Raw genomic sequence first — 22,066 nt, 5'->3', positions numbered from 1 at the left:
CTGTGGAGTCTATTTCCTAAAATAGAAAGTTTCTATTTTAAGAAAACATTCCAAGAAGCAAAAAGTTTCTATTTTTAGAAAACAGAGGGAGTAAGTTGTTTACTTATTTTGATACGATGTGTATCTACATCCGAGGGCAATGTCAATATAAAGATTTCACTATATAATCTTTGTATACAATTTGCAACGAGAGAACAAAAATAGTAACAAACTGAAATAATAGTTATAATAGGAACTAGATTGAGTCTAAGTATATATTGTACAAAAGCCCAAATAGTCATTTGGTGGCTCCATCATTGTCGTAGACTCCGTGGGCTTCTTTGATGCACCTATAAAGTACTCCCTCCGTTCTATAGCAGCAAAGACATTCTTTTCAGCACGAAGATTAAGAAAACGGTGTAATGAATTACAAAAAGATAATAAAGTAGAAGAGAGGATAAGTAGATAGAATAAAGTAAAGAGATGATAAAACAAGAGTGGGAAAAATGTGTTGCTTCCTCCGTCCGCCATTAGGAGTTCCGATCACTTTTGCGTACTCATTTTGTAAAAATGATAATAAATAGTTAAAGTGGAAAAATGGTAAAGTGAGTGAGAAAATAATGATAAGAAGACTCTTGTCAACATTATTCTCTCTCTTACTTAACCATTTCTCCACTTTAACTATTTATTATCATTTTTACAAAAGGAGTGCGTAAAAGTGACCAGGACTCCTAATGGCGGACGGAGGGAGTACATTATACTAAAAAAATGAAATGGTTCTACTATTATGGAATGCCTAAAATAGAAAAATGACTCTACTACTATGGAACGGAAGGAGTACAATATACTACACTCATTCCACGTCTTTATCTCACTTTCCTTTTTAGTATATTCCAACAAAAATGCACTTTCATTTAAAAAAAAATTACTCCATCTGCTCCGTGTTAATAGAATCACATTCCTTTTTGGTACGTTTCTACATGATAGAGTCATTTCTTGTTTTGGCAAAACACATTCTCTCTTAATTTATTCTTTTTCCTACTCAATTCTCTCGACTTAACATATTAAACAATTATTATCTAATTATCGTGCAAAAAAAGAAAGGCTTCTATTAAAAAAAAATAAATGGAGTAAATCATTATTAATACGTAAAATTACATTTTCCCTTTTTTTCATTAAAATTCCAATTATATTTTACTTCTTAATTAATACAACATTCAATTGCATTTTTTCAGTCTATTTAAGCATATACTCCCTTCGTCCCAAGTAAGACGTTTTTTTTGGGCATGAGATTTAAAAAAATGATGTTCAGAGAGTTAAGCAGAGAGAAAGTTAAATATGAGAGAAAATAAAGTAAGAGACAAAATAAAAAAAAGAGAGAGAATAATAGTGTTACATTTTGCCAAAAAGAAATTGACTCATTTTTAATGGGACCCGTATGAATTACTTATGGTAGAAGAGGAAATAATATACTAAACAACCTTCTTAAAATCATGATACCCAACAAGTCTGACATCTTAAACAATTCCTAAAATCATGATACTCAACAAACAAATCTAACATCTTAATCGGGACATAGGACTTTCTAGTTCGACTTTTATGAAATACTCGCCTAAGATGAGTTTGATAATGGCACAACCAATGTCACCTGGTTTTTTCAAGTAACTAATTCTACAGAAAGAAAAAAAAAGGGAAAAAGAACTCAATATTTTTTTTTCATCGACCTAAATCAGAAAACCATTGGCCTAAGAGTGTCTCCGGCGGCGCCCTTCCCACTAGGACTGCCACTACTTCCCACAAAAATTTCCTGCCACGTCATCACTAGCCCTTCCCATTTTACTAGGACTTCCCGCAATAAAATTAATAAATTCACAATTAAAATTAAAATTTACGGAATTAAAATTTCGACACGATCCGTATTTATAGAGTTTCAAAAAAAAAATTAAATAAATAAATTAAAACGCGGACGTCCGGTCGGACGTGGGGGTAAGGGGCGAGCCCATCTGACGGGCACATGGGACGGGCGTGGGCGCCCTTCCCGTTCACTACGGCGGACGTCCGGTCAGACGTCGGCGACGTCCTACCGGGACGTCCGCCATTGGAGACACTCTAACAATCCAAATGATACTAACTCCGGCCGCGAAGAACAGTCTTGTTAATGAAAAATTAATTAAGTAAGAAATGTATAGAGTGAAAAATTAGTTGGAATATTGTTAATAAAAAAAATGAGATATACCTTAATAGAGAGAAAACTTATCATAAACCTAATTTTTTAATGTTAATGGATGGACAAAAATGAAAAAACAAGACTTTTTTGGAGGTAGCATATCACATTTATCATAAAGGAAAAAATGATAAATTTGGATAGTGGAATGTAGATGATCTAATTAATTGATTTTGTGTTTGGAGCCGAAAACCAGTGAGATAGATGGGCTGAGGCCAACCAACCACTTTCCTCATCTGCTTCAATTAATGCTGCAGATTTTACTTCATTTTTTCTATGTCTATTTATTAGGGTCTTCATAGTAGTTGGATCACTCTTTATTACATTTATTATCATCCTGATTCGTAGCCTGTCATCACAGTGAAAAATCGTCCATCTCAATAAACCTTTTCTCTTCAAATGAAATGATATTCCTAGTACTCTCAAGATCTATGATAACCCATGAAATTTATGTATGAAGTCAATTCAAATAGTGACCATGAAAAATACTTATCTACACTTTTATTTTGAATACATGCTTACCTGTAATGATTGGGGAAGATGATGGCATAGTCCAAATTGCAGGTGTTTGGTGGGAGAGTAGATTCTGATTGTGTTTCCAACCATTATTGCAGCTGCATTAATGATATATGTTAGCAACTGATTCTCTTCACCCCAACAGTCTTCACACCAAATAAATGAAGGAAAAATGTGACCGAATTTAGTGGCCGCATTGCATATAAGTAGCAGCATTAAGGCTCGACATAGGCATATGGCTGCTCGGGAGATCAAGTCGCCGTCCGTTGCTCCGGTCGAGGCGCCTCACCGGAGGAAGCGGCTGGGGATGTACTTTCTTGAATCCGACGACAGGCGGACGGCCCTGGGGGGCGGCTACATGAGCGGAGCAACGCCTGTGAACATCCTCGGAAAGCCACTTACCGAGGCAAGCGTGTCCAAGACCGGTGGCTGGCTTGCTGCTTTCTTCATTTTTGGTAATAACAGGGGAAATGTGTGGTTGGTGTTTTTTACTTGAGAGAGATTGGAAAATTACTTGATTATGTATACAAACTTTTGCAGGGAATGAAATGGCGGAGAGAATGGCTTACTTTGGTCTGTCTGTGAACATGGTGGCATTCATGTTCTACGTGATGCATCGCCCTTTTGAGGACTCTGCTAACGCGGTCAACAACTTCTTAGGGATATCGCAGGCCTCGTCCGTGCTCGGTGGTTTCCTCGCCGACGCCTTTCTCGGGAGATACTGGACCATAGCCATCTTCACCACAATCTATCTTGCAGTAAGAAGCCAATTCTTCAGATTTCATCATCATTTCTTAATATATTGATAGATCGATATATCAAACTCAATGTTTATTTGTTATTTCTTGAAAGGGATTAACAGGAATTACCTTGTGTGCAACCATGACTAGTCTGATGCCAAATCAAGACAAATGTGACCAAATTGCCCTTCTCATGGGCAACTGTGAGCCTGCAGAACCATGGCAGATGCTTTACCTATACACGGTCCTCTACGTTACAGCATTTGGGGCCGCGGGTATTAGGCCGTGCGTCTCTTCCTTTGGCGCTGATCAGTTTGACGAAAGAAGCAAAGATTACAAGGAGCATCTCGACAGATTCTTCAATTTCTTCTACCTCTCAGTCACCGTTGGAGCAATCGTGGCATTCACAGCAGTAGTGTACATTCAGATCAAACACGGATGGGGTAGCGCCTTTGGTTCATTGGCTATAGCTATGGGCATGTCGAACCTGGTTTTCTTTATCGGAACTCCTCTGTATAGGCACAGGTTACCCGGTGGAAGCCCGCTAACCCGGGTCGCACAAGTCCTGGTTGCCGCCTTTAGAAAGAGAAAGGCTTCGTTTCAGAGCAGCGAGATAGTCGGCTTGTACGAGCTTCCGGGCAAAAGATCAGCCGTGAAGGGTAGCAGCAAGATCGCGCATACTGATGATTTCAGGTAAGTGTTTGCATGAAAGAATTAAACACCATTTCCATCTCTTGATCTGAAGATTTTGCATCAATTTTGAACCTGCAGATGCTTGGACAAGGCAGCTCTGAAGCTGAAAGAAGACGGCGTTGATCCGAGCCCCTGGAGGCTCTGCACGGTCACACAAGTCGAGGAGATAAAGATCCTTCTGAAATTGGTCCCAATTCCAGCTTGCACCATTATGCTCAACCTTATCTTAACAGAATTTCTGACTCTATCAGTACAACAGGCCTACACATTAAACACTCACATGGGCCGTCTGAAGCTGCCCGTAACGTGCATGCCGGTCTTCCCTGGACTCAGCATATTCCTACTGCTCTCACTGTATTACTCAGTTTTTGTTCCCTTATCCCGGAAAATCACAGGGCATCCTCACGGTGCCTCTCAGCTGCAAAGGGTGGGCATCGGCCTGGCTGTCTCCACTGTGTCCGTGGCCTGGGCTGGAATCTTTGAGAGGTACAGGAGACATTATGCCATACAACACGGCTACGAGGCCAGTTTCTTGACCCCCATGCCGGACCTAAGTGCATACTGGCTGCTCATACAGTATTGCTTGATCGGCATTGCTGAAGTGTTCTGCATTGTCGGATTATTGGAGTTTCTCTATGAAGAGGCGCCGGATGCCATGAGAAGCATAGGCTCTGCATACGCTGCCGTTGCAGGTGGTTTGGGTTGCTTTGCAGCCACCATACTCAACAACATCGTCAAGTCTATCACGGGCAATGAAGAGAAAAGAAGACCCACTTGGCTGTCTCAGAATATAAACACTGGCCGGTTCGATAATTTCTACTGGCTGCTTACAGTTATGAGCGTGATCAATTTCTGCGCATTTTTGTTCGCAGCACATAGGTATCAGTATAGAGCAAAACAGGTGACAGAAACAAGAGAACAAGCAAATGTGCAACTTAGCACCAGGGATCATACATTACCTTAGTATTTGTTTCTGTAGACTGGTTATATTTCCTGCTTCCATTTTCATGCAAATCGTAACTGCAGCCGGTGTCTTCAATCAACCACCGGCATCTCTTTAATAGCTCATCGGCATGTCAAATGCTTTATTACAGAAACCTACAGAATCATTGCTGAAATGCCCACTGTTCTGAGATGTTGAGAAACATATTTTCTCCACTCTTAAAACATTTAGAAAAAAACAACTTCATTATACATATCATTACAAATGCTTAGACAATGTATATGACTCAAACAAAGTAAGAACAGTCTAAACAGTCACAGGCAAGTTGCATAAAATGGAATTTAGAACAATTCAAGTAAATTAGATGATATATAACTCAATCTTTCTTCAGTCATGGAAAATGGAGAATGCACAAGGGCGGTAGGCACCACAACTCGCTAGTTATTCGCAGTATATCAGAATCAGAAAAGAGGACAAAGTAGATAGTTAAGTATTATGAGCAAGATTACATCTAGAGCTGCATTGACCCTCCTAGAATCCCTTTAAGTTGCGGTTCAAAATAACCAACATTGAGTCTGTACTCAGATCTACGATCAGTTTGAGTTTCTTTCTTCTCGAAACAATATACAGGGGCCTGCCACTTCTCGTCTTCAAGAACAGCTCCCACGTCAAAAGTCATTACATGGATTGATCTTCCTGCAGTTATTGGGATAAACAAAATAAATGAACTGCATATCGCATCAGACAGAATTCCATAATCGAACAAGAGCAGCGACATGGTCCTCCAGTCCAAAATTAACACCCCTCAGTCTCAGAGCAGAAAAAATTGAGCAAACACTGTAGAGATATCATTTGCTATGTACTTAACTGTCCTTATATTCTAAATTAAACCTAAAGGTTACTTCTATAGCATACAATAAGAGAAAATCACTTAAAAGGTGACAGTAAACATTGATTTTGGCTTCATAATGTCCAGTAAGAAAGACGGGCAACTTCCAACTCTAGCATTCAGTGGAGTGGGAAATGCTACAGTAAGGAAATCTACTTAGTAATCTTGTGCGTGAGTCATATTTAATTCTGCGTCAAATTCTGGTTCGTCTTGCTACTCTATAAATCAGTCATAAAAATCATGAAGTTTAGATTTAATTGCAATTATCCAACGGCAAAAAAATAGATCGTCTACAAGTAATATAAAGTAATGTATTGTTGATGATTTTCAATTAAACACCGAGTTTTCTCTACAAATAGACGACGTCATTAACTGACCGACCGATGATGATGTCCACAGAAGCTGCCATTCAAATACAATTTCACCAAAATAAATTCACATTTCGGTGGTACACATCAGAATTTGACCAACCTTCACCGTTTTCCTGGCAATTTGCCCCAATCATATTATACTACTACTATCCATTAAAGCAGCAATTAACTTGTAGTATTCGCCAAAAACACAATTGCATCAAACCTACCCTGCGTTTGCAAATTGCACAACACAAATAGCAGAACAACTCTAATGCAAAAAGTTGTGCTCTGAATTCATACTCCAACAATCCACTAAACCCTCGCAAATCAAATCGATCAATTCAACCAACAAAGACTAAACTCCGATAACAAATCAAACAACAATCATCAGAAAGCAAAATAAGACGATTTACCAGTGTAGAACTCCCAATGAACAGGGCGCTTGGTGACGACGTCCTCGTAATACCAAATGAAACGAAGCTTCTGCCACACATTGCAGAGAAATCCGTCGACGCTCTCCTGGCCTAGGTATTCGGCGCCGTGGAGCCAATCGGGGCGGAGAATACCGACATCGAGCTGCGCGGAGCTGCACGTTTTGGCGGAATCGAGAGAGTAGTAGAAGGAGGTGCCGTTGTTCCACTCGAGATCGTACAAAATCGAGCCGAGCTGGTCTTGTATGATGTTGAAGTTGCGGCCGTTGGGGCAGTCGTACCAGAGGTTGATGAGGCTGAGAGATCCGCTGTAGTTGACGTATAGGATGGAGTGGAATTGGAGCGGCCACGGCGCAGGTGTCGGAGGTTCCGCCGCGGCGGAGGCGGCGAGGAGGAGGAGGAGGAGAGCGGAGGTAGCGGAGGAAGGCATTGATTGTGGACTGTTTCTGTTAATTTTGTGGAGAGATTGATAAATTCCACTCTCTCTGGATAAGGAGATTAATTATTTTATTTTGTTACTACTCCCAACTCCCAAAGACAGATAAATTACAAAAAGAAATTAGTAGTACTACAAATTTTTGAAAACTAGTATTACGCATGTGTTATGCACTATTTAAATTAATTACATAAAATTAGAATCAATATTAACAATGAACAACATGAGTAATAATTTTAGTTATATGAGAATAAAAAATTCTATACAAATCAACATTGAAGCATAATAAATTTGAAACAAATCACATAATATAATGTTTAAACATTAAATCATAGGATAGGAAGATAAAAATCTATCACAATAAAGAATTAAACACAATGGATAATTACTCATCATTTTTAAAACTTATTTATACACTACATTAACTTTAAAATTAAAATCAATCTTATGATTATAAACTAAAACCTTCAATTCGTCACTCTTCAACATAACTTATAGGTAAAATAACTCGTTTGTCATCTTTAAAGCCGCATGTCTCACCTAAAACTGCAATAAAATAAGGAACAAAATCAATTTGCAATGCACAAAATCAATAATCGATATGTATTAAAATGTCATCCATAGAGCAAAGCATAAGATGGGATCCATGAAAGTACACAATCGAACAATTCACACTACATGCATTTGATGAAAGGACAAAAAATATTTTTATTTGGAATTCTAATCAAACTTTAAACCAAATTTGAATGACATAGTAAAACCTCTCACTCACTCCACTTAATTACATGTAACATAGTAAAACCTATCACTCACTCCACCTAATCACATGTTTAATGACCTTTAAATTATATATATTTAATTTAATATAATTTTTTAAATTAAATGCCACTCTTGTAAATTTATCTGGAAGTCAGCCTTTTATATATTATATAGATTATTGTGAGTGTTAGCTCAATATTGAAGTCCATGGATATTTAACACTAGTAAATGTCACTGAAACCTACATTAATAAATCGCCGACCTATGTCAGCTTTGCTCGTGCCTCAAATGCAACATATCATTCAAAATCAAGAGACGAAATATTATGCATTATATTTTGTGAATTACTACTTAATGAACAGAGAGTAATTAAGAGACATAAAAAAACAGAGTGTTGTTTTTCTTTTAAAAAGTATTTTATTTTTAATAAGACAATTCAAAGAAAAAAATGTTTCATTTTTTATTAAGATGGAGGGAGTGTTAGATAATTATTTAGAACCGAGAGAAAATGCTTTTGGATTGAAAAGAAATACTACTACGTATTACTAGTAGTTATTAAGGTCACCATATAATGTTTATTTTGACGTGGTGAATATCAAATTGTGAAGGAATATGAGTGAAAAACTATGTGACCAGTTTTTATAAAATACATTCATTTTACGATGGACTTTATAAGAGCATCTTCAATGGCTTTAGGCCAGCCACATGCTAGCCACTCTCTCTTCCTGCCACGTTATCAGCACTAAAATTTCATCTGACACATCATTATTTTAAGCAAAATAATTCAAAAGCAACTAAATTTACGAAATTATATTTACGATAAATTACAGAATTAAATTTACGAGACATATTAATTTCATTTTAAAAAAAGTACATTCATTAAAAAAAATTACATAATAAAGAAAAAAACTATCGCCGTGCAGTCTTCCGTGCCCACAATTCTTCAATTAAATCCTTTTGGAGTTGAATATGAGCATTCACTTGGCGCATGTCGGCATGTGCTTGGAGGCAGCCGGCTTCATCGTGAGGTACCCCATGTCGGCATGTGCCTGGTGCAAATGAAAATGACGTGAAAATCGTGAATATATAGTGTTTCAAAAATTAAAAAAAATTGCGCTGACCGATCGCGCACCAGCCTGCAATGGCGGTCAGCGCATCGGCGAACACCTTCAAATCGGCATGCGCTCGCCTAATGGCTAGCCGATTCGGCGCTCACCGGTCGCAGTAGTTCGGCTAGCCGACCGGCTAGCGCCGCGAATCGGCTAGCCGGTGGGCTAGCCGCTATTGGAGATGCTCTAATAACTTAGTTAAGTGGAAAAAAAAATAACTTTGAATCGTAGAAAAATCGAAAAATAAAATATCAGTAAGATATTATCTCGCAAATGAATAGAGCTCAAACTATTTGGATCTTAAAAGAAATGAAGTACTACCTCTGTCCCATTAAATATGCAATGTTTGCTTTTGCGCACTTGTTTTGGAAAAATTATAATAAATAAATAAAGTGGTGAAAAATTAAAGTAAGAGAGAGAATAATGTAGAGGAGAGTTCCCTTTATATTATTCTCTTTTTTACTTTATTTTTTCTCCACTTTAATTATTTATTATTATTTTTTTAAAACATGTGTGAAAAAACAAACGATTTATTTCTAATGGAACATGGGGAGTATACAATTCGTCTTTCGCTCTCTCGTACCTCTCAGCCTATTTCAATTTCATCTCCATCATCGTCTATTCCCGAATGTTGCAAGCAGCCTCAGTTTGCAAATTAATCAATAACTCTACTACAATTCGCAATTATCCGCATGACTAATTATCAATAAAATTAATGGTAAGAAGTTATACTCCCTCCGTCCCAAAATAAGTGACTTGTATTCCTTTTTGGGGTGTCCCATTATAAGTAACCTATTTCCATTTTTAGCAAAAAGTCATCTCTCTTACTTTATTCACCACCTACTTTATTCTCTCTTCTCTCCTCTACTTTTTCCTCTCTCTTACTTTACTCTCTCCACTTTAACTTATTTAAATACCATTTCTTAAATCTCGTGCCCAAAAGAAGTAAGTCACTTATTTTAGGACGGAGGGAGTATAATTTACTTTGTGAACTTTGAATGTTGCGTGATTAAAAACAGCAAATCAAAAGTTATTTTTAAATGACAAATTTTCAAGTATTTTTCAATTGAAAAGAAAACGAAAGAGATGATCATACCAAATTTGCACACTGCTCTTTCCACTCTATTTTTTCCAAGAAGAGTAAGTCAATTTTGATCCTAAACATATAATCAAAATATGAATTTGATCCAAAACATTCACCTTTTGAAAAACAGGTTCATAACAAATAAAATCCTTATCAGAATGACCTTTTTTTTACGGTTCTGTCAAAAAACTAACGGTCATGCCACTATGCAATTATCTCAAGCCATTAGTTTTTTTATTTTTTTGCGGAATCATAAAAAAAAGACTACTTCGGCGACATTTTCATTTGTTATGAACCCGTTTCTCAAAAGGCCAAATTCGTATTTTGATCATATGTTTAGAACAAAAATCGACTTTTACTCTTTTAAAGAAATCAATAAAGATTCTTTGTGCACCTTCTTATTACACTCTTCATTCCGTTTTTTCACAACCACTTCTCCCACGCAAGAAAGCGCAACCAAAAAGCAAAGGGAAAGGGAAGGGAGAGTTAAAGGAAGCAATCACCACAGTCGATTGCACTACACACAACCTGCAATTCTCTTCATTGTATAAATTGAATTTAACCCTGTCCGTTTCCTCATTGTACAAATTACAAGCAAGAAGCACGTAATTTTCACGTATAATCTTCGATGCAATTGCTTCCAGCACTCAACCCAACCCTGCCCATGCCACCTGAGCCTTTTCCAAAATCTCATGTGCCATTTAAGCAACAAAAAGGGTAAATTAGCAATAACACATTCAACACATCTTGTCTAAATATACTTCAACCCGGACAGATGTTGCTGTCTCGAAATCAGATACTGAGCCAAGGAATATATAACTCCAAGAAGCCCCAATATCTTGATCTTGATAATGTCCGTCATTATGACTGGCGGCAGATTCAGCGGAATGGTAAGCAAGGGCCTTGAATCAGCCTGTTTCGTATAGCTCCAAACAAAACGGTTGAAAAGGATATGGCTTGGGAAGGTCATTACAAGGAGGGCCAGATTCTTCACAGCACAAAACCAGTCAGGTCCCCCGATATCAGCGCCCCATCCTGTGTTGCCATGCCACACATCTTCCCATATACTGTACACGGAAGTCGACACCAAGTAGGTGGAGATAGCGACAGAAACAGGGAAGTACCTCTGCTTATCACCAAAACCAGCAAAGAAATCTGAATCCTGGTTAAGCAGCAGTAGGACAGGTGCCAAGAAAAATATGGCGCGGTTTGATCCTCCGGTGAGATGCACATTCAAGATCAAACATATTGCAAAACACATTACAGTGGCAACATTACCAACTGCAGGCATCCAGGCTCCTTCTGCAGCCATCCGCTTTATAGTGAATGTTGGCATAGTAGAGGCCCTGCGTTGCTTCATAAATCTCAATCTAGGAGGCACCATAGCTGAACTGCTTTCACCCGACTGACTGTGTCGAAGTCCACCTCTTTCCGCAAATTTCTCGCGAATAAGTGAAGCTAACTCAAACTTTATCTCAAGCGCTATAAGCATAAAGATAGCAGCATATAAACCAAGGAGAGATGTCCTTGCACCCTCAACAGCAAGTAATGTCGCAATCTTATTGTCCTCCTCGGCCATGTCTCCATCTCTGATCTCTCCAAGCCAAGCCTTGTTAATTCTCACTTGGCCCTCCAGTAAATATGTTACCGGAAATAGGGCCACGATTAGAGCAAACATCCAAGGCAAGAACTTGGTGCTAGAAGTGGAAGGTAGATGAGTGAAGATCACAAACACAGACGTGCACACCATGGTGACAATGATGAGAGCATGTAGAATTGCTGCCTGAAGAAAATACTCTGCAGATATGTAAATGCCAAGAGCAATTCCCACAGCAATGGCATAAAATGTTCTCAACTCAACAATGTAAGATATCGGAATAACGGAGGTGACACCAGCCAGAGTGAGAAGGATTGCTGCAATAAGCAACCATGATGGCCACGTTGGCTTTGAAGCCATGAAGCCATATATGGAAATATCATCAGCAGATTGGCGTGCAGATTTGATTAGGTCAGAGTGATAAGTCCATGCCAGTGGAATTGGAGGCTGCATCACGATGAATAGCAGACCAGTTGCTATGACCAACACCAAATATCTCTTTGCAGCCTGCAAATGAAGATCGAAAAATCTTCAGTTAATCCTAAATTCCTAATAAAAACACATTTGCTAAGCATACATGCTAACCAACAATGCCTTTTAGAAGTGATAGAAAATGCAAAAGAAGATATTAATCTTCCAAGTATCATATACTGGATGGACTAATACTTGAGAATGCTGTATAAAGAATCTTTTGGCGCTATATGATTATGAGCATCAAGCAATTATTATCAAAATAATCGAGGTAAACATATGACGTGCCATGTAAAACATTTGGTCCTATCTATAAGTGAAGCTAGATAGAAATAAAAACATGAACATGCAATCAAAATAATAATAAAGAACTGTACCATGACATGTGAGAAGTGCAAAGCGACAATCGGTATACAAGCTAAGCCTGTCAAGAGAATGCAAGAGCCCAATAGTAAGCCATCAGATGGAGGTCTTCCATACCACCACTGAAGGGCTTCAAATATTGTTTCACGACAAAACCAGACTGACAGGGCAACCACACCAGCATGTGCATACCCTTGAAAAGGTTTCATCTTTGAGGCTGATGATTTAGATTTATCCCTGCAAGGTAACCAGACCCATTAGGTTTATGAGGAAAAGTGCAACATTAACAATAGGAAAAAAGGTTTTGCTAGTACTTATAAAGCAGCAAAGGAGGAGATACTGCTAGCAATAGAACAGCCGAAACCCACAAAACAGCCTTTGAAGCCATAAAAAGCATGGACAACTTTGCTGAATAAAGACAAATCAGAACCCAAACTGCTTTTGATCCAATTCTCCGGTCTACAGAAAGTCTCCTGACAATGGCCAGACCCGCAAAAGTAGTCATGACAACCATATAACTCGGGTACATCACATCCTCATCCATCCCATAGTAATACACATTTGAATAGTTGAAAAAATTGTTCTCAATATAGCACAACAAGAAGGCATGGCCGATCAATCCAGCTTCAGTGAGGTAAGAAAATTGTGGAGGAAGAACAGCCAAACCAGGAACTGCCATTGCCAGAAGCACACTGCCAACTATAAGCTTACAAAAAGATTTCAATGACATGCCTGCTATCCAAATATTAAGATCCCAGTAGTTATGCATCATGAACCAAGCAACCATCAAGCTCCCCAACACAACAAATGCAGAGTATGATGACAAGCTCTTCTTCGTGAAGAAACGAGCCAAACAATATCCAGCTACTGAAGGGAGTGGAAGGAACTGTAAAGGAAAAGGAGTCGTTCAGAGGCATGCTTTACACTCATAAATCATAAAGAGAAGTTTGGGATCACAATATACATTAATTTTCCTACTTTCCAGTGAATAATTGTTTTCTAAAATTGTTTTCTGTACATTGAAAACTGTAAAAACAGAGAATGGGGATAAAGTATCAACATAATGGATCAATTTTTCAGAATATATACTAAACAGATGGAAAAAATAGATGGCAAATGGGTCAACCATTTTAGTTCAGTATATACAGTCTTCGCATTCAAATCACATCTTCACTAAGAAACCAAACTCTTTTTAGACCAAAATACCTATGCTAGCCAGACACTATTGACTATGTACTTTTCACAATCATGGAATTAGAGGATCGGGATATCCAGTCAGACATCGACGTGTGTATAATGCATGATTATTTACAGAGTTATGAATGAATTTTGAACCTAGGCAGAACTAAATCTAAACGGATGGATTTGACTACATCTCATAGGAGTAAAAAATAGATCAGTAGGAAATTGTTATCCATGTTTCTCTTTATACGTCCAAGTAGAGGTTCAAAGGTTAAATATCAAAGCAGCACCGATAGAAACTTTCATGCTGAATTTTTATAGATTCATCATGGAATGGCTGACAAAGTCTTAAAAATCATTGATTTAAACAAAACATCACTCAGTGGACATAGCTTAAGAGTTAAGGTCTAGCATAAATGAGATTTCTAAATCTAATCTTAAAAGAGCATAGTTGGTGCAACAGTAGCAGAAAGAAAAATGCATGCAGCCTGTTGTAACTCGTTACTCTCTAAATAAATTTAAACCTTGGAGTTATATAATGAGGTGAAAACATGCTGAGAAAGCGTGGTTTGTATGATCCATTCTATAAGTATTTTCTAGATAACCTTATCATGATACTCAGCATCCCATTCCTTTGCAGTAGTAAATCTAACACTCGTTAAACTAAGAATAATAAATAGTTAATGAGGACTCATCTAACTTTAGCAACAAGTCAGAGAGATAGCACCATCCACAGAATATGGTCAATTATGCATTCTGTTTAGAGAAGATATTCCTTTCAGCATTGGACAAACTTAAGCAAATTCCATAAAAGTTCTCAAAACAATATCAGAGAAGGTAACAATAACAGTCCAAAGCTACCAGAACGTGCTAATACAAGAAAGAAAAAGGCACACCTTAAGTAAGGAGTAAATTCACAAAACCAATCCTCAAATAAGGAGTTACAAAAGGAAAATCACATTATCAGATGACCAAAGTTGTAAATGGACAAGAAAACTACGTACCAGGATAGGAAATCCGACTACAATCGCTCCAGCAGCACTGACAGTGACAGCCAATGCAGTGAATACGAGTGAGCTGAATGCGTCGGAAACCATACCAAGAGCATAAGAACCTGCAGCAGCAGCTCCTCCAAGCATTGTGATGGTGACAAGCAGATAATTCAGAGGTGGCGGAACATGAATGTACCGCCCAAATGAATGAAAAACAACACGAATCTCCAGGCATACAACAACAACAACTAAAGCCACAGCACCATTGACAAATCGAATGCTCTGCAACTGGTACTCGTTCTTAGTAACCCACCACAATGCCCCTCTTGTGGATGCATACAATTGAAGCAGAAAGGGAATGAAGAAAAGCAGAAACAAATCGGAGATGGCAGCACTGGATGAGAACATAACCCTAAAATGGGAGGCAATGTGGAACGATACAGGAACAAACAAAAGACTCAGCGTATGCACACAGCTTTCAAGTTGCCCAAGAATGAAACTATCTTCGGGGACCTCACCTCCATGGAAATTCACTTCTTGCTTCAATTTGAACGAGGACACACGGGGAACTGAATACAGCCAGTAGAAAACGCAATTAAAAACCATGAGATAGTAAGCAGCATTCCACATACCCACTGCAGAAACAGTCGCCCAGGTAAAAAGCGTGGAAGCGATGAGCGGAACACAAGCGAACAAGAGGCGTTCGAGAGCGAGCACGATAGTAGGGTGCTCGATCTGTATCCACTTGAACTGCAGCGATACCCAAACTCCGATTAGGAAATTCGCCAATGCACAAGTTAGGGCAGCGAGAAGAGCAATTGAAACATAATTGAAGGTGTAGTAGAGCGATGAGCTGAAGAAGAAGGTAATCTGCGCGGCGATGAGGGTGAACCAGACGGCGAAGAAGGAACCGGATTTGAAATTGAGCGAATCGAGGATATACGCGACCATGAGGCCGACGACAAGGGTGGCGACGACCGGAGCGCCGCCGAGGTCGAGGAGGAAGGCAGCGGACGGGACGAGCGCGACGGCGATTCTGGCATTGTGGACGAAGGAGGAGGGGGAGAATCGAGAGTTCTTCTTAGAGGAGCTGGAGCGGCGGCCGATTCCGGCAGCTCCGCCGTGATATAAGGATATCGGAGGGTTAGGGTTAGGGTTTTGGTCTCCGTTATAGGAGGAGGAGGTGGCGAAGGAGGGGGCGCTGGTGGAGGGGGAGATGTGGGGGCGGAAAGCCCGGGGCTGGAGCTCCGGCGGCAGCATATTGCCGGCGGCGGGGAACGGTTTCGTTTTCGTGATCGGATCGGAGTGAGTGAAAAATATGGAGTCAAAGACTGATGAGCTCTGAATAGACCTTTTTGATGGCGCTAATTCATAACCGAGACAGGGGTACGATGGTCATTTCACCCTCCGTGACGTGGTTCAGAGCACGCTGGCCGTACGATTGGTTTCAAGTGGGTCCACTGGCAAAATTGATGGTTAATTTTCATCACTGAATTTTAAGAGAAATTTGTAACTTCAAATTTACTGATCTTTCATAATTCAAGATTAAATATTACTGATTTTTTATTTTTAAAATATGGAATTGAGGCATATAAATTTTTACAATAATAGATTTTTGGTTTTTTTTTCTCTTTTTTAAAATTATTTTTCTCATAAAATATACTATAAGAGCACTTCCAATGGTCCGGCTAAAAACTCCCTTATTTCTCCCTAACTTCTGCCATATCAGCACCAAAATTTATCCCCAGTTTTTAGCCAACTTTTAGCCAACTGCTCCAATGGTTTCTCCCTTATTTCTCCCTTATTTCTCCCTAACTCAACATTTCATTTTTACATCATTACTAATTTAATTGTTTTATTTTTGTATATAATAAAGCTAGCTAATTTATAAGACAAGACAAATAATAGTAATAAAGTTCGTTGTATTAAACACGAGTAAAAAATTACAACGACGAAAATTAAAAAAAAATAGGGGGGAAATTATTTATTTTAAATTAATTATTAAATTTTAAATTTATAGGGGGGAAATTAAAAAAAAAAAAAAAAAAACTATTTTTATCGCCGGATTATCGCCCACAGTGGTCGGCGATAATCCGGCGATAATCCGGCGAATTTTCGGGAGTTGACGTTAATTCGGTAGAATTAACGCCGAATTATCGCCGAATTCTCCCCAACGCCCGGCGATAATCGGTGATTTTTTGCCGGATTTAACGCCGACCCATTGGGAGTGCTCTAAATTAACAAAATTATTTTATTGAATAGCTAAAAATATACACATAGGTTAGTTGGAGTATTTGTAATTTTTAGAGTGAATATATATTTAAGCCATATACTTGGCATGTCGGACATTTGCTTCCCTATATTTGCAAAATATTATTTGCGATCCATATACCTGCATTTATGCACGTTTTAAGATTCTTCTAACTTTTTTACTTTTTTAAGACTAAAACACCCTCAAAGGAGTAGAGGGCAAATTTGTAAAATTCATATTTTGCTATGTTGGTGGATTAACAACTAAGATGAACAAATTGGAGGTAGAGTTTGTGTTAATGGTGAAGTTCAAACATTGAGGTGCGATTGAGATCAAATCTAAGTAGAGATTTAATAATAATAAGAATAATAATAATTATAATAATATTTGTAATTGTAATAATAATAATGATCATCATATTTTCCTTTAATTTTCTTTTTTTCTTTAAAAGTGTTCAAAATTTTCTATAATGTAAAATCATTTTTTCTGGGCCTTGATTTGTTATATGTTAAATATCTGACCAAATGGCTTAGAATTTTGGATCCGATGGGTTTTTTTTATATGAAACTTGAATTTATTTAATTTCGAGGAGAATAATTTTATAATTATGATTTTTTGGATTGATTCACAGATTATAATTTTTTTATTATCCTCTATTTGAATTTATTGTTTAAAAGTTTGAATCTTTGGATCGATTCTAATCTGCCAAAAATACAATCCAAAACTCAAATAATGTAACAATTTGTCCTCTACCTATTTGGGGGGTGTATTCACTCGAAAAAAGGTAAAAGAACCTTAAAACATGTATAAGTACAAGTATAGAGACCGCAAATGATATTTTGTAAGTATAAAAACTGCAAATGCGCGTCGTGATAAGTATAAGGTCTAAATATGTTATTTACTCTTTTTTTTTTAAAAAGAATGAACTTCACATGATATTTTAAAAATATTTCAAATTTCAAATTGGTTATTTGAGTTGTATTTTAAATTGAGGTTGAAAATAAGGTTAGACTTAGCATGTCCTATGGTTGAAATGAGAATTGTTGAAATATGGGAGAAATGTTGGTGTGGTTAAATATGAGCATTTTATGTTTGAATAAAAGAAATATACTTGATTTTGTAGTAGAAATATTTAGAAATTATCTAAATTTAGATATTATGGAGTAGAATTTTCTAAAATTAGTTATTAGAATATCTAAATACTTTTAGTAAAATTATTTAGAATATAGATACTACTATTATTTAATAAAATATCATTAAAAACTAGATTTTTATAAATAAGGAAGGTGTATAAATATGAGTAAGGTGTATCATTTTTTATAATGCTTAATCTTACTAGAAAACGAGTTGCTAAAATTTTGTCATTTTCGCTTTTCACTATAATAAATTAATAATCATAATACTTATTTAGTATATTATTTTTCAACCCGAACTAGATTTGAGTTTAATCTTTTCTATTTATCTTTGACTGATATTTTCACCGAATCTTCAGCCTCATCTTTGACTGAAGAAGAAAGAAAGATGGTACAAGAGGGAAAGAAAGATCATCTTTGACTGAACATATCATCAAACCTTCAGCCTCATCTTTGACTGAAGAAGGAAGAAAGATGGTATAAGATATTAGGTTTCTCGATCGAACGTCAATTATACCTTCAGTGTCATACTGTCATACCATCCCAATATCGTTAGTCTAACCGTTTCACTTACATAAGGAATCAATTGAGTCACCCCACTAACCCAACTATTGCGATGATGTTTTCAGTAAAGGGGTGACCAAAAACAATCAGAGTTGGTAAAATTTTGCAATCTCCATTTATCCACAATAATAAATTAATAACTATGATAATTATAAAATAATTAGTAGTATTATTGAAGATTTAGACGAAATAAATAAATAATGTATCTAAATTCATATCTTAATAAACAGATTACGAATATAATAATTAGATTTGGCGATATTTTCTCGTTATATATTGCGCTAGACAAACAACCTAGTTCTCTCCTCTTATCGTTATCGCCGTTTCTGTTTCCGTTTCTCAATCTCTTCCGCCGTCTCCGGCCGTAGAAGAAAAGGAAAGGGAAGAAAAATGGTAGGTTTTTATCGAACATCAAATCTTATTAATTTAATTACTTTTTTCACAATCAAATTGGCCTATTGGTAATTACTTTCTAATTATAAATAGGTCCTGCCAAACGACTACGATCTGCTCAACCCACCGCCTTCTCTTGAGAAGAGCAAGCACAAGCTTAAGCGCCTAATTCCAACGCCAAACTCTTTCTTCATGGACGTCAAATGCCCGGGCTGCTTCAACATGTAGGGTTTCAGAATAATTATTTTCAGATAGTTTGGTATAAACAAACAAAATATGATAAGAACGCAGAATTTAGGTCATATTTTTTAATAACTATAGATGAGTTTTTAAAAATTGGATTGATATTAACTTGTGTTGGTTTGAGCGTGTAGAATGACGGTGTTCAGCCACTCGACGACGGTGGTTATGTGCAGCAACTGCCAGACGGTGCTGTGCCAGCCTACGGGTGGGCGCGCCAAGCTCACCGAGGGCTGCTCCTTCCGGCTAAAGGGTGGGGCATCACCATCATCGTCCTTCCGGCTAAAGGGCGAGGCATCACCATCATGCAAGTATTAAAAATTGGTTTTTTTTTTGGTTATTTGTTTGGATTTCTTTTGAATTTCGCTGGGGATTACCGTTATTTTTATTTTTCTTCCGATTTATATCACTTTGAACTTGTTTTTTTGGTAGGGTTTTATGGTTTCGGTGCGTTGTTTGGTATCAGACTTATATAATGGAGTGATTATTTATTATACTTAGTTTGCATTTTTGAAGTGATTATTTATCATACTTAGTTTGCATTTTTTACACTTTTTTTAGATATTTGTTTGGTTTCTTTTTAATTTTGCTGGATATTACTGTTATTTTTAATTATTCCAAATTGTTTCATTTTTAAACTTCTTTGTAGGGCTTTAGTATTTGTTTATATTGTTTGGTAACAGGACTTGGAAATATATTGGAGGTATTATTTGTTTGTTAATTGTGAAAGATATATATAGTTTTATCTGCGCATATGAAAAGTAAATTTGATTGTATGGTATAAACTATAAAGTCACAGGTTTTATTTTGACCTAAGGATGCTGTATTTTGTCTCTGTAAATTTAAAATTTTGGAGATTTAGGTCAAATAGATAGTGTATTTTGGCAAAAATAATTTTATCTAGTTTTGTGGAACTATTTTGGAATCGTATGATTTTATCTAATTGTTTGGGATTGATATATGTTCCTGTAATTTTAACCATTTTTGTTTGCTTCTAGATTTGGATTGTAATAGTGTTCGTCAATTCGATGCTCATAAGAAAAGGGGAAGGGGAATAACAAAAGGTAAATTAATATTTTATCAGGGTTAATTATCTAAAATATCAATGCTATTCTTAATCTTTTAAACCTTTATCAAAATTATCGACATGCCAAAAGAAGATTATGTTAAATGAGATAGACAATAATTCTCATCGGAAAAAGATAAATAAGTTATGCTATGTTATTAATGTGATATCAAAAATTGAATTGGATGATAATTTTGATAATTTTTTGAAAAATGGATACACTACAAGTCTACAACCAAAAAATTCTTTAAAAATATTTTTTAATGCAATTAAAATACTAATTTGTAATCTAAATACACTATTAACACTTTAAAAAGTTGTCGGTGTTCCAACTAAAATTAGATGACACAAATAAAAGTGTACTAAAAAGCAAAAGATTAACTTAATTTATCCTTAATTTATCTTTTAAAAAATTCAACACAAGTAATTGTGTCTTAATTTTTGTGTTTTTAGTATGTTTTTTATAGTGATATTAATTTGATATTTTAAGACGATTAGATATATTTGAAAAGATTGTAAAAGATTAGATATAGACTATAACTAATCCTTTTTATCTAGTTGTATAAAATAATTTAGGCTACAAGCATTTTTTTTAATCTTGTTTTAATGTTATCTATCAACTATAAATAAATAGTAGTAGTATCAGTTTAAGTATTGATTTAATATTTATTTTTATTATCGATTCTTAAAAAGTTAGGCTAGTGGTTGGTTTGAAAATGAGCACAAAATTGAAATAGCCAATCCTTGCAAAATCAAAGCTAGTCGAAGCAAAATAAAGAATCCTAATAATGATTTGAACTAATCGAAACCAAAAAAGAACAAAATCTATAAAACATGAAAACAAATTCAACCATATGATTTAGGAAATCATGAAACCAAGAAAAAAAAGGCTACTTCCTCCGTCCTAAGGTATTAGACCAACTTTCATTTTTGGGATGTCCCAACATATTAGACTCATTTCTATTTTTAGCAAAAAGTATCTATTTTATTTTATTCTCCACTTACTTTTTCCCTCTCTCATACTTTACTCTCTCCATTTTAACAAATATCAATTCCTTAAATAATGTGCCCAAAAGAAGTGAGTCTAATACTATGGGACGGAGGGAGTATATGGGATAACAAAATGAAGTAAAGTGGCTCATATACTTGTCCAGTTGTCCATATCAGTTGTCGCACCTCAGACAAATTATACATGGACCGAGCCGGCCCGGTGGGTGGATGGTAGTGTGAGCTTGAATATAAGATCCGGCCCGACCCAGTAGCCCGATAATACTCCCTTAAAAACCCGAGAAACCCATACTTCACTCTGTCCAGTCGCTACACTCTCACACACCAGGTAATTAGTTCAATTTCTGGCTATTCTGGGAAAACAGACTCTTGATTCTGTTTTTAAGATATGAATTGTGCATTGTTTCATTCTTACTTTTGTTTATTTGATTGGTATGTCACTCTGTTCCAATAACATTGGTTTAGTTTTGAAAAATCGTGTAAACTTCGATTCTTTCGACTTTAAAGGACGAATGTTTCTAAGTTCACGAATATAAGGAAATGAAGGATCTGGGAAAAATGGAACAATGTAAAAGATTTGATCTTTATAAGAATTTTGAATTCTTGCTATATTGATTGATGATATAGCCTTGTGATTCTTGACTGCTTGT

The 22,066-nt window shown here is 36.6% G+C and overlaps 5 protein-coding genes and 1 long non-coding RNA gene across 10 annotated transcripts in view; 3 read left to right on the top strand and 3 right to left on the bottom strand.

Annotated features, from left to right (window-relative positions):
• Positions 1 to 129: 129 nt before the first annotated feature.
• LOC125212600 lies at positions 130 to 3,727 on the bottom strand. 4 transcript variants are annotated; one of them, XR_007174755.1, is made up of 5 exons: positions 3,589 to 3,727; positions 3,289 to 3,467; positions 2,899 to 3,210; positions 2,726 to 2,817; positions 130 to 350 (listed from the first exon to the last, which is right to left on the bottom strand). It is a non-coding gene; the product is annotated as an uncharacterized LOC125212600 (long non-coding RNA). The 4 variants fall into 4 exon arrangements; XR_007174754.1 differs by having other exon boundaries at positions 2,726 to 3,210; XR_007174756.1 differs by having other exon boundaries at positions 2,726 to 3,163.
• On the top strand, positions 2,955 to 5,213 carry LOC125212594 (protein NRT1/ PTR FAMILY 6.1-like). The gene is made up of 4 exons (XM_048112804.1): positions 2,955 to 3,174; positions 3,260 to 3,477; positions 3,572 to 4,152; positions 4,231 to 5,213. The coding sequence occupies exons 1-4, from the start codon at positions 2,955 to 2,957 to the stop codon at positions 5,114 to 5,116; spliced, it is 1,905 nt and encodes a 634-aa protein (XP_047968761.1). The 3' UTR covers positions 5,117 to 5,213.
• LOC125212599 (uncharacterized protein At4g14100-like) lies at positions 5,185 to 7,263 on the bottom strand. 2 transcript variants are annotated; one of them, XM_048112813.1, is made up of 3 exons: positions 6,751 to 7,263; positions 5,605 to 5,791; positions 5,185 to 5,312 (listed from the first exon to the last, which is right to left on the bottom strand). In XM_048112813.1, the coding sequence occupies exons 1-2, from the start codon at positions 7,196 to 7,198 to the stop codon at positions 5,607 to 5,609; spliced, it is 633 nt and encodes a 210-aa protein (XP_047968770.1). In that variant the 5' UTR covers positions 7,199 to 7,263; the 3' UTR covers positions 5,185 to 5,312; positions 5,605 to 5,606. The 2 variants fall into 2 exon arrangements, with proteins under 2 accessions (XP_047968770.1, XP_047968768.1); XM_048112811.1 differs by lacking the exon at positions 5,185 to 5,312 and having other exon boundaries at positions 5,446 to 5,791; positions 6,751 to 7,261.
• A 3,405-nt stretch (positions 7,264 to 10,668) lies between these two features.
• On the bottom strand, positions 10,669 to 16,085 carry LOC125213508. Its single transcript, XM_048114097.1, has 4 exons — positions 14,774 to 16,085; positions 12,902 to 13,473; positions 12,602 to 12,824; positions 10,669 to 12,260 (listed from the first exon to the last, which is right to left on the bottom strand). The coding sequence occupies exons 1-4, from the start codon at positions 16,019 to 16,021 to the stop codon at positions 10,908 to 10,910; spliced, it is 3,396 nt and encodes a 1,131-aa protein (XP_047970054.1). The 5' UTR covers positions 16,022 to 16,085; the 3' UTR covers positions 10,669 to 10,907.
• A 2,951-nt stretch (positions 16,086 to 19,036) lies between these two features.
• LOC125209868 (40S ribosomal protein S27-2-like) overlaps positions 19,037 to 22,066 on the top strand; it is a 5,119-nt gene continuing 2,089 nt past the window's right edge. The window contains exons 1-3 of the mRNA XM_048109445.1: positions 19,037 to 19,102; positions 19,196 to 19,326; positions 19,477 to 19,653. Coding sequence (XP_047965402.1) covers positions 19,100 to 19,102; positions 19,196 to 19,326; positions 19,477 to 19,653 — 311 coding nt within the window. The 5' untranslated portion in view covers positions 19,037 to 19,099. The remainder of the gene's footprint in view (positions 19,103 to 19,195; positions 19,327 to 19,476; positions 19,654 to 22,066) is intronic.
• The window catches only part of LOC125216037 (tubulin-folding cofactor A-like), a 5,604-nt gene continuing 5,123 nt past the window's right edge, over positions 21,586 to 22,066 (top strand). Inside the window, exon 1 of the mRNA XM_048117640.1 lies at positions 21,586 to 21,744. The gene's annotated coding sequence lies outside the window, so the exon portion shown is untranslated. The remainder of the gene's footprint in view (positions 21,745 to 22,066) is intronic.

The sequence above is a fragment of the Salvia hispanica genome, chromosome 3 (assembly GCF_023119035.1).
Source record: "Salvia hispanica cultivar TCC Black 2014 chromosome 3, UniMelb_Shisp_WGS_1.0, whole genome shotgun sequence".
Taxonomy (NCBI): Eukaryota; Viridiplantae; Streptophyta; class Magnoliopsida; order Lamiales; family Lamiaceae; genus Salvia; species Salvia hispanica.
Note: the sequence above shows the minus strand (reverse complement) of the source record. Positions and strands in the feature narration are given on the sequence as shown.

Excerpts from the sequence above, each read along its gene's own strand:
- LOC125212594 (XM_048112804.1), top strand. The coding sequence starts at position 2,955 with ATGGCTGCTCGGGAGATCAAGTCGCCGTCCGTTGCTCCGGTCGAGGCG. Across the intron at positions 3,175-3,259 it reads TGCTGCTTTCTTCATTTTTG|GGAATGAAATGGCGGAGAGA; the intron begins GTAATAACAGGG and ends AAACTTTTGCAG. Across the intron at positions 4,153-4,230 it reads GCGCATACTGATGATTTCAG|ATGCTTGGACAAGGCAGCTC; the intron begins GTAAGTGTTTGC and ends TTGAACCTGCAG.
- LOC125212599 (XM_048112813.1), bottom strand. The coding sequence starts at position 7,198 with ATGCCTTCCTCCGCTACCTCCGCTCTCCTCCTCCTCCTCCTCGCCGCC. Across the intron at positions 5,792-6,750 it reads TCATTGGGAGTTCTACACTG|GAAGATCAATCCATGTAATG; the intron begins GTAAATCGTCTT and ends CAATAACTGCAG.
- LOC125213508 (XM_048114097.1), bottom strand. The coding sequence starts at position 16,021 with ATGCTGCCGCCGGAGCTCCAGCCCCGGGCTTTCCGCCCCCACATCTCC. Across the intron at positions 12,825-12,901 it reads CCTCCTTTGCTGCTTTATAA|GGATAAATCTAAATCATCAG; the intron begins GTACTAGCAAAA and ends GTTACCTTGCAG. Across the intron at positions 12,261-12,601 it reads TGCACTTCTCACATGTCATG|GCTGCAAAGAGATATTTGGT; the intron begins GTACAGTTCTTT and ends CTTCATTTGCAG.